The sequence below is a fragment of the Pongo abelii genome, chromosome 1 (genome assembly GCF_028885655.2).
Source record: "Pongo abelii isolate AG06213 chromosome 1, NHGRI_mPonAbe1-v2.0_pri, whole genome shotgun sequence".
Classification (NCBI taxonomy): Eukaryota; Metazoa; Chordata; class Mammalia; order Primates; family Hominidae; genus Pongo; species Pongo abelii.
The window spans coordinates 99,575,828-99,589,364 of NC_071985.2; the positions used below are offsets into that span (position 1 = coordinate 99,575,828).

Below are 13,537 nucleotides of genomic sequence, written 5' to 3' on the forward strand. Positions count from 1 at the left end.
TATTCAGCCTCTCTGCCTGACTGAATTTAATTCATAATTCACATTGTTCTTTCCAGGTCTATTTATAGAAATGCTAATTTCATGGGTTTCCTTTTCTTTCTTTTTGTGAAATGCTAAGAATCTGTTGGCCTCCCAATTAATCAGTCCAGAAGAGAGGTCATTCATTCATTGAAATTGTTAAAATTAGGCAATGTGTACAAAATCTGTGACTGCCAAGAAAGCCCACATTATAACTTGGACCTGTTTCTTCTGAAACTCTTTGGTCTCCAAGATGGTTGAGGCTAAATTACACCTTCCTCTTTAATGTTTTTTTAATAGTGGTAAAGGAAACAAAACAGCTAGACGACTTCTTTTTTTTTTTGGAAACGGAGTTTCCAAGCTGGAGTGCAATGGCGCAATCTCAGCTCACTGCAACCTCCACCTCCCGAGTTCACGCGATTCTCCTGCCTCAGCCTCTCAAGTAGCTGGGATTACAGGCGTGCGCCACCATGCCTGGCTAATTTTTTGTATTTTTAGTAGAAACGGGGTTTCACCATGTTAGCAGGCTGGTCTCGAACTCCTGACCTCAGGTGATCCGCCCGCCTTGGACTCCCAAAGTGCTGCGATTACAGGTGTGAGCCACCACGCTCAGCCTAGACAATTTCTCATTAACCAGGGCATATTAGAGAAAAGGAAACAAGGAGTTTATTAGTCTAGGAATGCATTCTTATTATATTGATTTTGTTTAATTTCCAGGTAATTACAGAAGCCTATAACCCAAGTACACTCCAGAGACAGTTAAACCTTTAGAAAATACTCTAAAAAACATTACAGAAAATCACAAGTATATAATACCTTACAATTATCACCTATATATCCACAGGAGACTCTCAATTTGGAAAACTAAAAGAAAAAGAAAACCACATATTCAGATGAGACAAAGAAAATAAAACTCTTGTAAGGGATATGAGGTAGAAAGGGAGTGAAGAAAAACCAATAGTCTGTTAGCCTTTAAGAAAAATGTTGGTAAAAGCATACATTGGAAATAATTAAGAGATCTCTCCTCTAAGCTTACCCAGTCTGTGGTGAATGGGGCGCCGTTTGCCATCAGCGTTCTCACTTCATCATCTTGGCCTTTTCTTGCTGCTTCTAGCAACCTCTTTCCCAAGTCCACCAAAGACATCTTTATGCATAGGAACAAAAGTTTTCAGGTAGCTATAACTCGAACATAAGGAAAGCTGCCAATACATTTTTTAGAAGACTTCTTATATTTGAATGTATATAAGATACATCTCAAGTTGACTGTCTGGTAGGTCACTTCCTTTCTACCTCGTCTAACACAAACAATAAAATATTTGGGAATGTTTCAAGCCCTAATACATAGTTCTATCACTTTCAATCCCCAGAAAAATACTCTGGAAATATCTGCAACACACTACGACCTTTCTAGTTTAAGGAATCGGTAAAACACCATTTCATTCCCCTGAAATGAAGAGGGGTACAATATTATTTTAAGGAACACAATATAATAAAGTATGTACTTTGATTTCCAGGAAGGGAGCAAGGTAGATGCCGATCTGTGAAACTACTGCTTGACGGAAATTAGGAGAGCCCTTATTAGCAACTAACTGCTCTCTCTGGAGGTTTGTAGGTCTTTGGATAGCACAATGAAACAGGACACATCAAGGTTTCCAAATCAAACTGTATCTCTCTGTTTTTTTTTTTTTTTTTTTTTTTTTTGAGATTGAGTCTCGCTGTATTGCTCAGGCTGGAGTGCAGTGGTGTGATCTTGACTCAGTGCAACCTCCACCTCCCGGGTTCAAGCAATTCTCCTGCCTCAGCCTCCTGAGTAGCTGGGATTACAGGCACCTGCCACCATGCCTGGCTAATTTTTGTATCTTTAGTAGAGACGGGGTTTCACCATGTTGGCCAGGCTGGTCTCGAACTCCTGACCTCAAGTGATCCACCCACCTCAGCCTCTCAGAGTGTTGGGATTACAGGCATGAGCCACCGCACCCGGCCCAAACTGCATCTTAATCTAGTTTTTATCTTCTGACTATGGTGTAACGATATAATCATGCTTAAAATTTAAGGAGACAAAGAGGAGTACAGCGGCTTGGGACTGTAATCCCAGCACTTCGGGAGGTCAAGTTAGGAGGATTACTTGAGCTCACAAGTTTGAGACCAGCCTAGGCAAAATGGCGAAACCCTGTCTCACAAAAAATACAAAAATTGGCTGGGCGCGGTGGCTCACGCCTGTAATCCCAGCACTTTGGGAGGCCGAGGCAGGCAGATCACCTGAGGTCAGGAGTTTGAGACCAGCCTGGCCGACATAGTGAAACCTTGTCTCTACTAAAAATACAAAAATTAGCCGGGCGTGGTGGCACATGCCTGTAGTCCCAGCTACTTGGGAGCCTGAGGCAGGACAATTGCTTGAACCTGGGAGGTGGATGTTGCAATGAGCTGAGATCACACCACTGCACTCCAGTCTGGGCAACGGAGCGAGACACTATCTTGAAAAAATAAAAAATACATATACAAAAAAATACAAAAATTAGCTGGGCATGGTGGTGCGTGCCTATAGTCTCAGCTACTCAGGAGGCTAAAGTGGGAGGATAACTTGAGCTCATGAGGTGGAGGTTGCGGTGAGCTGAGATTGCACCACTGCACTCTAGCCTGGGCGATAGAGCCAGATCTTGACTCAAAAAAAAAAAAAAAAAAAATTAAGAACAAGCCTTTACTGATTAAACACTGATCTGGTTAGGCCAGTAGCTCAAAAAATATGGTTTATGGACCCCTGGTGGTCCCTGATGCCTTTTTAGGGAACTATGAGGTCAAAACTATTTTTGTTATAATACAAAAACATTATTTGCCTTTTTTCTTTTTCCATGTTTACATTAGCACTAACAGTGCAAATCTAACAGTGGGTATAACTGCTGGTGCCTTAGCGTGAATCAAACTGTGCTATTGGTTATTGTATTCTTCACTGCCATGTAATCTCAAGGGAAAATTGCCAGTTCTACTTAGGAGTGTCCTGGATGACACAGTAAAAATTATTAATTTTATTAAACCTCAACAACTGAATATATGTTTATAATTTATGTGTAACAAAATGGGAAGTATACATAAAGCACTTTTTTTTTTTTTTTTTTTGAGACAGGGTTTCACTCTATCACTCAGGCTGGAGTGCAGTGGGCACAATCACAGCTCACTGCAGTCCTGACCTCCTGGGCTCATGGGATCCTCCCATCTCAGCTTCCCAAGTAGCTGGCACTACAAGCACGCACCACCATGCCCAGCTAATTTTTGTATTTTTTGTAGAGATGGGGATTCACAATATTGTTCAGGCTGGTCTCAAACTCCTGTGCTCAAGCAATCAACCCACTTTGGCCTCCCCAGTGTTGGGATTACAGGCGTAAGCCACCACACCCAGCCTCTTCTCCACCTTTTTGCCCAAATGACAATTATATTGTACCCACCATTCTGCATGATCTGTCCATAGCAATAGAATCTCAAAGTGTTGGAATTACAGGCGTGAGCCACTGTGCCTAGCCGACATAAAATACTTCTGCTGCTTACTGAAACATGATGGTTTTCTTGAGAAAAAGCACTACATGATTAAGTTGCAAGCTAAAATAACTGTTTTGTCCAGGCACGGTGGCTCACGCCTATAATCCCAGTACTTTGGGAGGCCCAGGCGAGCGGATCACGAGGTCAGGAGATCAAGACCATCCTGGCTAACACGGTGAAACTCCATCTCTACTAAAAATACTATATATATATATATATATATATATATATTAGCCGGGCATGGTGGCAGACGCCTGTAGTCCCAGCTACTCAGGAGGCTGAGGCAGGAGAATGGTGTGAACCCTGGAGGCGGAGCTTGCGGTGAGCCGAGATTGTGCCACTGCACTCCAGCCTGGGCGACAGAGTGAGACTCCGTCTCAAAAGAAAATAAAATAAATAACTGCTTTTATCATGGAACATCATTTTATTATTTTATTTTTGAGACAGAGTTTTGCTCTCGTCACCCAGGCTGGAGTGCAATGGCATGATTTCGGCTCACTGCAACCTCTGCTTCCCAGGTACGAGTGATTCTCCTGCCTCAGCCTCCCAAGTATCTGGAATTACAGGCACCCACCACCATGCCCGGCTAATTTTTGTATTTTTAGTAGAGAGGGGTTTTGCCATGCTGGTCAGGCTGGTCTCGAACTCCTGACCTCAGATGATCTGCCCGCCTCGGCCTCCCACAGTGCTGGGATTACAGGCGTGAGCCACCGTGCCTGGCCATTTTATTTTATTATTTTTGAGACGGGTTCTTGCTGTCACCCAGGCTGAAGTGCAGTGCCGTGATCACAGCTCACTGCAGACTTGACCACTTAGGCTCAAGCGATTCCATCTCAGCCTTCCAAGTAGCTGAGACTACAGGCAAGTGGTACCATGCCCAGCTAATTTTTTTTTTTTTTAATTTTTTGTAGAGACAGAGTCTGCAACATCACTTTTATATGAAGGAATGATGAATAGACCAAGGGCTCAGGTATATGGCAGGTATGTTTTTTAAAAATGAACAGCTGGCTGGGCGCGGTGGCTCACACATGTAATCCCAACACTTTGGGAGGCAGAGGTGGGCAGATCACAATGTCAGAAGATCGAGACCATCCTGCCTAACCTGGTGAAATCCCGTCTCTACTAAAGATACAAAAAATTAGCTGGGCATGGTGGTGGGTACCTGTAGTCCCAGCTACTCGGGAGGCTGAGGCAGGAGAATGGCGTGAACCCGGGAGGCGGAGCTTGCAGTGAGCCAAGATCATGCCACTGCACTCCAGCCTGGGCAACAGAGCGAGACTCCATCTCAAAAAAAAAAAAAAAAAAAAAAAAACAGCTAGGGCCGGGCGCGGTGGCTCATGCCTATAATCCCAGCACTTCGGGAGGTCAAGGCGGGCTGATCATCTGACGTCAGGAGTTCGAGACCAGCCTGACCAACATGGAGAAATCCCATCTCTACTAAAAATACAAAAAAAATTAGCCGGGCGTGGTGGCGCATGCCTGTAATCCCAGCTACTCAGGAAGGCTGAGGCAGGAGAATTGCTTGAACCGGGAGGGAGGTTGCGGTGAGCCGAGATCCCGCCATTGCACTCCGGCCTGAGGAACAAGAGTGAAACTCCGTCTCAAAAAAAAAAAAAAAAAAAAACCCGCTGGGCACAGTGGCTCACGCCTGCAATTGCAGCATTTAGGGAGGCAGAAGTGGGAGGACAGTTTGAGCCCAGGAGTAAAGACTACCCTGGGCAACACAGTAAGTCCCCATTTCCACATTAAAATATATATATTTTATATATATATAATAAAAATAAAAGCCTGGGCACGGTGGCTCATGCCTGTAATCGCAACACTTTGGGAGGCCGAGGGGGCTGGATCACGAGGTCAGGAGTTCAAGACCAGCATGGCCAAGATGATGAAACCCCATCTCTACTAAAAATATAAAAATTAGCTGGGCGTGGTGGCGGGCACCTGTTAACGACAGCTACTCGGGAGGCTGAGGCAGAGAACTGCTTGAATCTGGGAGGTGGAGGCTGCAGTGAGCCAAGATCACACCAGTGCACTCCAGCGTGGGTGACACAGCAAGACTCCATCTCAAAAAATAATAATAATAAATAAATGAATAAAATAAAAAATGAACAAAGTGAGCTGCCACTTCAAGGAGAACAATCGACAGTGTGTATATATATATATATATTTTTTTTTTTTTCTATAGAGACGGAGTCTCGCCCTGTCACCCAGGCTGGAGTGCACTGGCGAGATATAGGCTTACTGTCAACCTCCGCTGCCTGGGTTCAAGCAATTCTCTGCCTCAGCCTTCCGAGTAGCTCGGATTACAGGCATGTGCCACCATGTCCAGCTAATTTTTCTGTACTTTTAGGAGAGATGGGTTTTCGCCATGTTGGCCAGGCTGTTCTCGAACTCCTGACCTCAGGTGATCTGCCCGCCTCAGCCTCCCAAAGTGCTGGGATTACAGGCGTGAGCCACCACGCCCAGCCAACTGACAGTATTTATTGCCAATTATCAATTACAATTTGAGCTTTCAAGCAAAAATTAGAATTTTGGAAAATCTATAACCACCGCCATCAACTTGGTAACTTACATTAAAGACTTTTCTGATTAAATAAGTGGTAATATTAATGAATGTGATTTTTTGATATTGTATAATAAAATGCATCAATATTTAGATGACCTATACAATTTGGTGAACCAATACTTTCCAAATGACCAATGTTTAATGTAATGAAATCATGCACAAGTAAAACAATTCAAAGTGAAAGATCAATGGGTTTTAAGGTTACAGAATAGAAAAATTCACTGATGTGTTTTCAAATTCCTCATTGCAACTAACTTTTTCTTTTTTTTTTTTTTGAGACAGGGTCTTTTTCTGTTGCCCAGGCTAGAGTGCAGTGGTATGATCATAGCTCACCGCAGCCTTGAACTCCCGGGCTCAAGCAATCCTCCGTCCTCAGCCTCTTGAGTAGCTAGGACTACAGGTGCACACAACCATGCCTGACTAATTTTTTAGTTTTTGTAGAGGTGCAGTTTTGTTATATTGCCCAGGCTAGTCTCAAACTCCTGGCCTCAAGCAATCCTCCTGCCTTCGTAAACTAACTTTTAAGAAGTTACCATTTGTTGGCCTGGCGCAGTGGCTCATGCCTGTAATCCCAGCACTTTGGGAGGCCGAGGTGGGCGGATCATGAGGTCAGGAGATCGAGACCATCCTGGTTAACAGTGAAACCGCGTCTCTACTAAAAACACACACACACACACAAAATAGCTAGGCGTGGTGGCGGGCAGCTGTAGTCCCAGCTACTCAGGAGGCTGAGGCAAGAGAATCATGTGAACCCAGGAGGCGGAGCCTGCAGTGAGCCAAGATCGCGCTACCACACTCCAGCCTGGGCGACAGAGCGAGACTCCATCTCAAAAAAAAAAAAAAAAAAAAGAAAAGAAATTACCACTTGTCGGCCAGACGCTGTGGCTCACACATGTAATCCCAGCACTTTGGGAGGCCAAAGCGGGTGGATCATCTGAGGTCAGGAGTTTGAGATGAGGTCAGGAGTTTGAGACCAGCATGGCCAACATGGTGAAACCCTGTCTCTACTAAAAATACAAAAATTAGCTGGGCATGGTGGCACGTGCCTGTAGTCCCAGTTACTCAGGAGGCTGAGGCAGGAGAATCGCGTGAACCCAGGAGGTAGAGGTTGTGGTGAGCCGAGATCGCGCCACTGCACTCCAGTCTGGGCAACAGGGTGAGACTCCGTCTCAAAAAAAAAAAAAGAAATTACCACTTGTCAAGTTTTTGTGCAGTATCGAAGAATATTCACTGTTACCGGAAAAAGTTACTATAATACTCTTTCCTTCGACAAGTACATATTGTAACAGACAGAATGAAGTAGATATAAGAATGCAGCTGTCAACTGGGTGCGGAGGCTCACGCCTGTAAACCCAGCACTTTGGGAGACTGAGGCAGGCAGATCACCTAAGGTCAGGAGTTCGAGAGCAGCCTGGCCAACGTAGTGAAACTCTGTCTTTACAAAAAATACAAAAAAATTAGCTGGGCATGGTGGTGCACGTCTGTAGTCCCAGCTACTCGGGAGGCTGAGGCGGAAGAATTGCTTGAACTCGGGAGGTGGAGGTTGCAGTGAGCCAAGGTCGCGCCACTGCACTCCAGCATGGGTGACAGAGCGAGACATCATCTTAAAAAAAAAAAAAAAAAAAAAAAAAAAAGAGAATGCAGCTGTCTTCTATTAAGCCAGAAGTTAAAGAGAGTTGAAAAAAAATATAAAACAATTCTCTTCTTCTCACCATTTTTTAACTTTGAAGATATATATATACAGTTTGTTTGTTTGTTTTTTGGGTTTTTTTGAGACAGGATCTCGCTGCTCTGTTGCCCAGGTTGGAGGGCAGTGACACAATCTTGGTTCACTGCAACCTCCGCCTCCAGTGTTTAAGTGATTCTTGTGCCTCCGCCTCCCAAGTAGCTGGGATTACAGATGTGCACCACCATGCCTGGCTAATTTTTCTATGTTTAGTAGAGACAGGGTTTCACCATGTTGTCCAGGCTGGTCTCAAACTCCTGAACTCAAGTGATCCACTGGCCTCAGCCTCCCAAAGTGCTGGGATTACAGGCATGAGCCACCACACCAGGCCTGAAGATATATTTTTTATAAAAATGTTTTATGTTGGCCGGGTGTGGTGGCTCACACCTGTAATCCCAGCACTTTGGGAGGCCAAGACGGGTGGATTGCCTGAGATCAGGAGTTCAAGACCATTCTGGCCAACATGGTGAAACTCCATCTCTACTAAAAATACAAAAAAATTTGTCAGGCATGGTGGCATGCCCCTGTAATCCCAGCTACTCGAGAGGCTGAGGCAGGGAAATTGCTTGAATCCAGGAGGTGAAGGTTGCAGTGAGCTGAGATTGCGCCACTGCACTCTAGCCTGGGCGACAGGGCGAGGCTCCACCTCAAAAAAAAAAAAGTTTTATGTTAACATGTAATAGATTTATTACCAAGTTAATTAATGAACTCTTTTTTTTTCTTTTTCTCTTTTTTTAGAGATGGGGTCTCGCTCTGGCACCCAGTCTGGAGTACAGTGGAGTGATCATAGCTCACTGCAACCTTGAATTCCTGGGCTCAAAGGATCCTCCTGCCTTGGTGTCCCAAAGTACTGGGATTATAGGCATGAGTCACCATGCCCAGCCCATAGTGTGAATTTTTATAATCTAATCCAAGTGTCAGTTTATACCACACAAGAAAATGGTAGATAAAAATTATAGCAAACCTTTCTTGGCCGGGTGCGGTGGCTCACACCTGTAATCCCAGCACTTTGGGAGGCCAAGATGGGCGGATCACAAGGTCAGGAGATCGAGACCATCCTGGCTAACACGGTGAAACCCCGTCTCTACTAAAAATACAAAAAAAGTAGCTGGGTGTGGTGGTGGGCCCGTGTAGTCCCAGCTACTCGGGAGGCTGAGGCAAGAGAATGGTGTGAACCCGGGAGGCGGAGCTTGCAGTGAGCCAAGATTGCGCCACTGCCCTCCAGCCTGGGGGACAGAGTGAGACTCCGTCTCAAAAAAAAACTTTTTTTTTTTTTTTTGTGAGACATAGTCTTCCTCTATTGCCCAGGCTGGAGTGCAGTGGCATGATCTTGGCTCACTGCAACCTCCAACCTCCACCTCCTGGGTTCAAGTGATTCTTGTGTTTCAGCCTCCCGAGTAGCTGGGATTAGAGGTGCCACGCCACCACGCCCAGCTAATACTTGTATTTTTAGTAGAGATGGGGTTTCACCATCTTAGCCAGGCTCGTCTGGAACTCCTGACCTCAAGTGATCTGCTTGTCTCGGCCTCCCAAAGTGATGGGATTACAGGCGTGAGCCACTGTGCCTGGCCTAAACCCTTTTTATTTTATTTATTTATTTATTTAGAGACAGAGTTTTGCTCTTGTTGCCCAGGCTGGAGTGCAGTGGAATGATCTCAGTTTACAGCAACCTCTGCCTCCTGGGTTGAAGCGATTCTCCTGCCTCAGCCTCCTGAGTAGCTGGGATTACAGGCATGTGCCACCATGCCCAGCTAATACTGTATTTTTAGTAGAGACAGGGTTTCTCCATGTTTGTCAGGCTGGTCTCGAACTCCTGACCTCAGGTGATCTGCCCACCTTGGCCTGCCCACCACCATGCCCAGATAATTATTGTTTTGTTTTTTTTTATTTTTTGAGATGGAGTTTTGCTCTTGTTGCCCAGGTTGGAGTGCAATGGCACGATCTCGGCTCACCACAACCTCTGCCTCCAAAGTTCAAGCGATTCTCCTACCTCACCCTCCCAAGTAGCTAGGAATACAGGCGTGTGCCACCACGCCTGGCTAATTTTTGTGTTTTTAGTAGAGATGGGGTTTCACCACCTTGGGCAGGCTGGTCTCGAACTCCTGACCTTGCGATCCACCGGCCTCAGCCTCTCAAAGTGCTGGGATTACAGGCATGAGCCACTGTGCCCGGCAATGTTTTATTATTATTATTATTATTATTATTGTTATTATTATTATTATTTTGTGTGTGTGTGTGACAGAGTTTTGCTCGTTACGCAGGCTAGAGTGCAATGGTGCAATCTCAGCTCACTGCAATCTCCGCCTCCTAGGTTGAAGCGATTCTCCTGCCTCAGCCTCCCGAGTAGCTGGTATTACAGGCATGTGTCACCATGTCCAGCTAATTTTGTATTGTTAGTACAGACAGGGTTTCACCATGTTGGTCAGCCCCTCGAACTCCTGACCTCAGGTGATTCGCTGCCTCGGCCTCCCAAAGTGTTGGGATACAGACGTGAACCACTGCGCCCGGTTGCAAAATGTTTCTGAGCAGTGTTTTATACTGTAGTCTGCTTTCATATCTACATTTATCGTATTTATATATTTATTATTTACTGAGACAGGGTCTCACTCTGTTTCCCAGGCTGGAGTGCAGTGGCATAATCATGGCTCACTGCAACCTCTGCCTGCTGGATTCAAGCGATTCTCCTGAGTAGCTGGGATTACAGGCACCTACTACCACGCCTGGCTAATTTATGTATTTTTAGTAGAGGCAGTGTTTCACCAGGTTAGGCCAGGCTGGTCTTGAACCCCTGACCTCAAGTAACCCTCCAGCCTCAGCCTCCCAAAGTGCTGGGATTACAGGCATGAGCCACTGCACCTGGCCGATCACTCTTTAATCATCTTTCTGTCACATATCAATACTACTAAATGACAACCAACCCAAATCCGTCATCCCATTCTTTCAACAAGCCATGATTTTAAAGCCCTATTTCTTACTATATAGTGATAATAATTAAACTTTGGGATTAGAATGTAAATAGGGTGCTATATTTATCTTCTAATATAAGAAAGATATAGAAATGCATTCTTCAAGGCTCTTTTCTCCTCCTATCCTCAGTTACTCTTTTGAGTTAACCTGAAACATCCATCTTAAGAAAAAGTAAAATGTAGCCAGGCACAGTGGCTCACGACTGTAATTTCAGCACTTTGGGAGGTAGAGGCAGGTGGATCACTTAAGGTCAGGAGTTGGAGACCAGCTTGGCCAACATGGTGAAATCCCACCTCTACTAAAATACAAAATTTTACTATCCCGCCTGTACTAAAAATACAAAAATTAGCCGGGTGTGGTGGTGCACGCCTGTAATCCCAGCTGCTAAGGAGGCTGAGGCAGGAGAATCACTTGAACCTGGGAGGCAGAGGTTGCAGTAAGCCAAGATTGTGCCACTGCCCTCCAGCCTGGGTAACAGAGCGAGACTGTCTCAAACAAACAAAAACAAAAAAAGAAAAAGTAAAAGGAATTTTTTTTCTTTTCTTTTTTTTTTTTTGAGACGGAGTCTTGCTCTGTGGCCCAGGCTAGAGCGCAGTGGCGCGATCTCAGCTCACTGCAAGCTCCATCTCCTGGATTCACGCCATTCTCCTGCCTCAGCCTCCCAAGTGGCTGGGACTACAGGCACCCGCCACCACACCCAGCTAATTTTTTGGATTTTTACTAGAAGCGGGGTTTCACCGTGTTAGCCAGGATGGTCTCGATCTCCTGACCTCGTGATCTGCCTGCCTCGGCCTCCCAAAGTGCTGGGATTACAGGCGTGAACCACCGCGCCCGGCGTGAAATGAATTTTTATTCTTATTCTTCTTCTTATTTTTTTTTTTTGAGTTGAAGTCTCACTCTCTCTCACCCAGGCTGGAGTGCAGTGGTGTGATTTCAGCTCACTGCAGCCTCCACCTCTCAGGTTCAAGCAATTCTCCTGTCTCAGCCTCCTGAGTAGCTCAGACTGCAGGCGCGTGCCACCATACCTGGATAATTCTGCATTTTTAGTAGAGACAGGGTTTCATTCACCATGTTGGCCAGGCTGGGCTTGAACTCCTGACTTCAGGGCATCCACCTGCCTCAGCCTCCCAAAGTGCTGGGATTACAGGCGTGAGCCACCGTGCCCAGCCTTTATTTTTATTGTTCTAAAGAAAATTATTATTTTTTGAGAGGGAGTCTTGCTCTGTTGCCCAGGCTGGAGTGCAGTGGCGTGATCTTGGCTCACTGCACCCTCAGCCTCCCAGGTTCAAGCGATTCTCCTGTCTCAGCTTTCTGAGTAGCTAGGATTAGGTGGCACACGCCACCATGCCCGGCTAATTTTTGTATTTTTAGTAGAGACAGGGTTTCACCATGTTGGTCAGGCTGGTCTTGAACTCCTGACCTTGTGATCCACCTGCCTCGGTCTTCCAAAGTGCTGGGATTACAGGCGTGACCCACTGTGCCTGGCCTCTCCTCTCTTTTTTTTTAAAGCTGAGCCCAGCCATGGGTTTATACCCTCAAATACCTATGAGTGGCCGGGCGTGGCAGCTCACGCCTCTACTCCCAACACTTTGGGTGGCCGAGGCGGGCGGATCACAAGGTCAAGAGAACAAGACCATTCTGGCCAACATGGTGAAACCCTGCGTCTACTAAAAATACAAAAATTAGCTGGGCGTGGTGCTGCGTGCCTGTAGTCCCAGCTACTCGGGAGGCTGAGGCAGGAGAATCACTTGAACACGGGAGGTGGAGGCTGCAGTGAGCCGAGATTGCGCCACTGCACTCCAGCCTGGCGACAGAGTGAGACTCCATCTCAAAAAAAAAAAACAAAAAAAACCAAAAACAAACCTATGAGTTGGATAAATTCCTCCCTTCCTGAGGTCCCAGGATAATTTGGGGCTCCTGGGCCTGTCAGAAAGTGACATTCTTTACTTACCACAGATCAGGAACCCTGTACAGGGACTTTAGACAAGGTATGAGGCCAGTTTTCCCAAGGGGCTTTAATTGGCTTCGTAAGTCTTTTACGGAACAGAGTTCTTTCAAAGTCAATTTAAAACGCCTATGTGAAAAATCATTATTCTTGCTGCACTTTATACAAATAATCAGAACAAGTGTAATCCCAGCACTTTGGGAGGCCCAGGAGGGCAGATCATGAGGTCAGGAGATCGAGACCATCCTGGCTAACACGGTGAAACCCCGTCTCTACTAAAAATACAAAAAATTAGCCGGGTGTGGTGGCAGGCACCTGTAGTCCCAGCTACTCGGGAGGCTGAGGCAGGAGAATGGCGTGAACCCAGGAGGCGGAGCTTGCAGTGAGCCGAGATTGCACCACTAAACTCCAGCCTGGGCGACAGAGCGACACTCCATCTCAAAAAAAAAAAAAAAAAAAAATCAGACCAAGTATAATAAAGCCAATCTATTTTACCATGATTTGCCTTTAGTAAAAATGGGAGACTGGCAAGGCACAGTGGCTCACACCTGTAATCCCAGCACTTTGGGAGGCTGAGGCAGGTGGATCACCTGAGGTCAGGTGTTCGAGACCAGCCTGGCCAACATGGTGAAACCCCGTTTCTACTAAAAATACAAAAATCAGCCGGACGTGGTGGCATATGCCTGTAATCCCAGCTACTCCAGAGGCTGACGCAGGAGAATTGCTTGAACCCAGGAGGCAGAGCTTGCAGTGAACCAAGATTGTGCCACTGCACTCCAGCCTA

General features: G+C 45.8%; 1 protein-coding gene across 16 annotated transcripts in view; it reads right to left on the reverse strand.

The window, feature by feature from the left end:
• GABPB2 (GA binding protein transcription factor subunit beta 2) overlaps positions 1 to 13,537 on the reverse strand; it is a 53,452-nt gene that overhangs the window by 32,077 nt on the left and 7,838 nt on the right. For 8 of the 16 annotated variants that reach the window (XM_063717609.1, XM_054553137.2, XM_054553117.2 and 5 more), the window contains exon 2: positions 1,055 to 1,162. In XM_063717609.1, the coding sequence (XP_063573679.1) occupies positions 1,055 to 1,162 (108 nt within the window). Of the gene's footprint in view, positions 1 to 834; positions 883 to 1,054; positions 1,218 to 13,537 lie in introns of all 16 variants that reach the window. The other 8 variants (XM_054553112.2, XM_054553107.1, XM_009244575.4 and 5 more) reach the window with 3 other exon arrangements.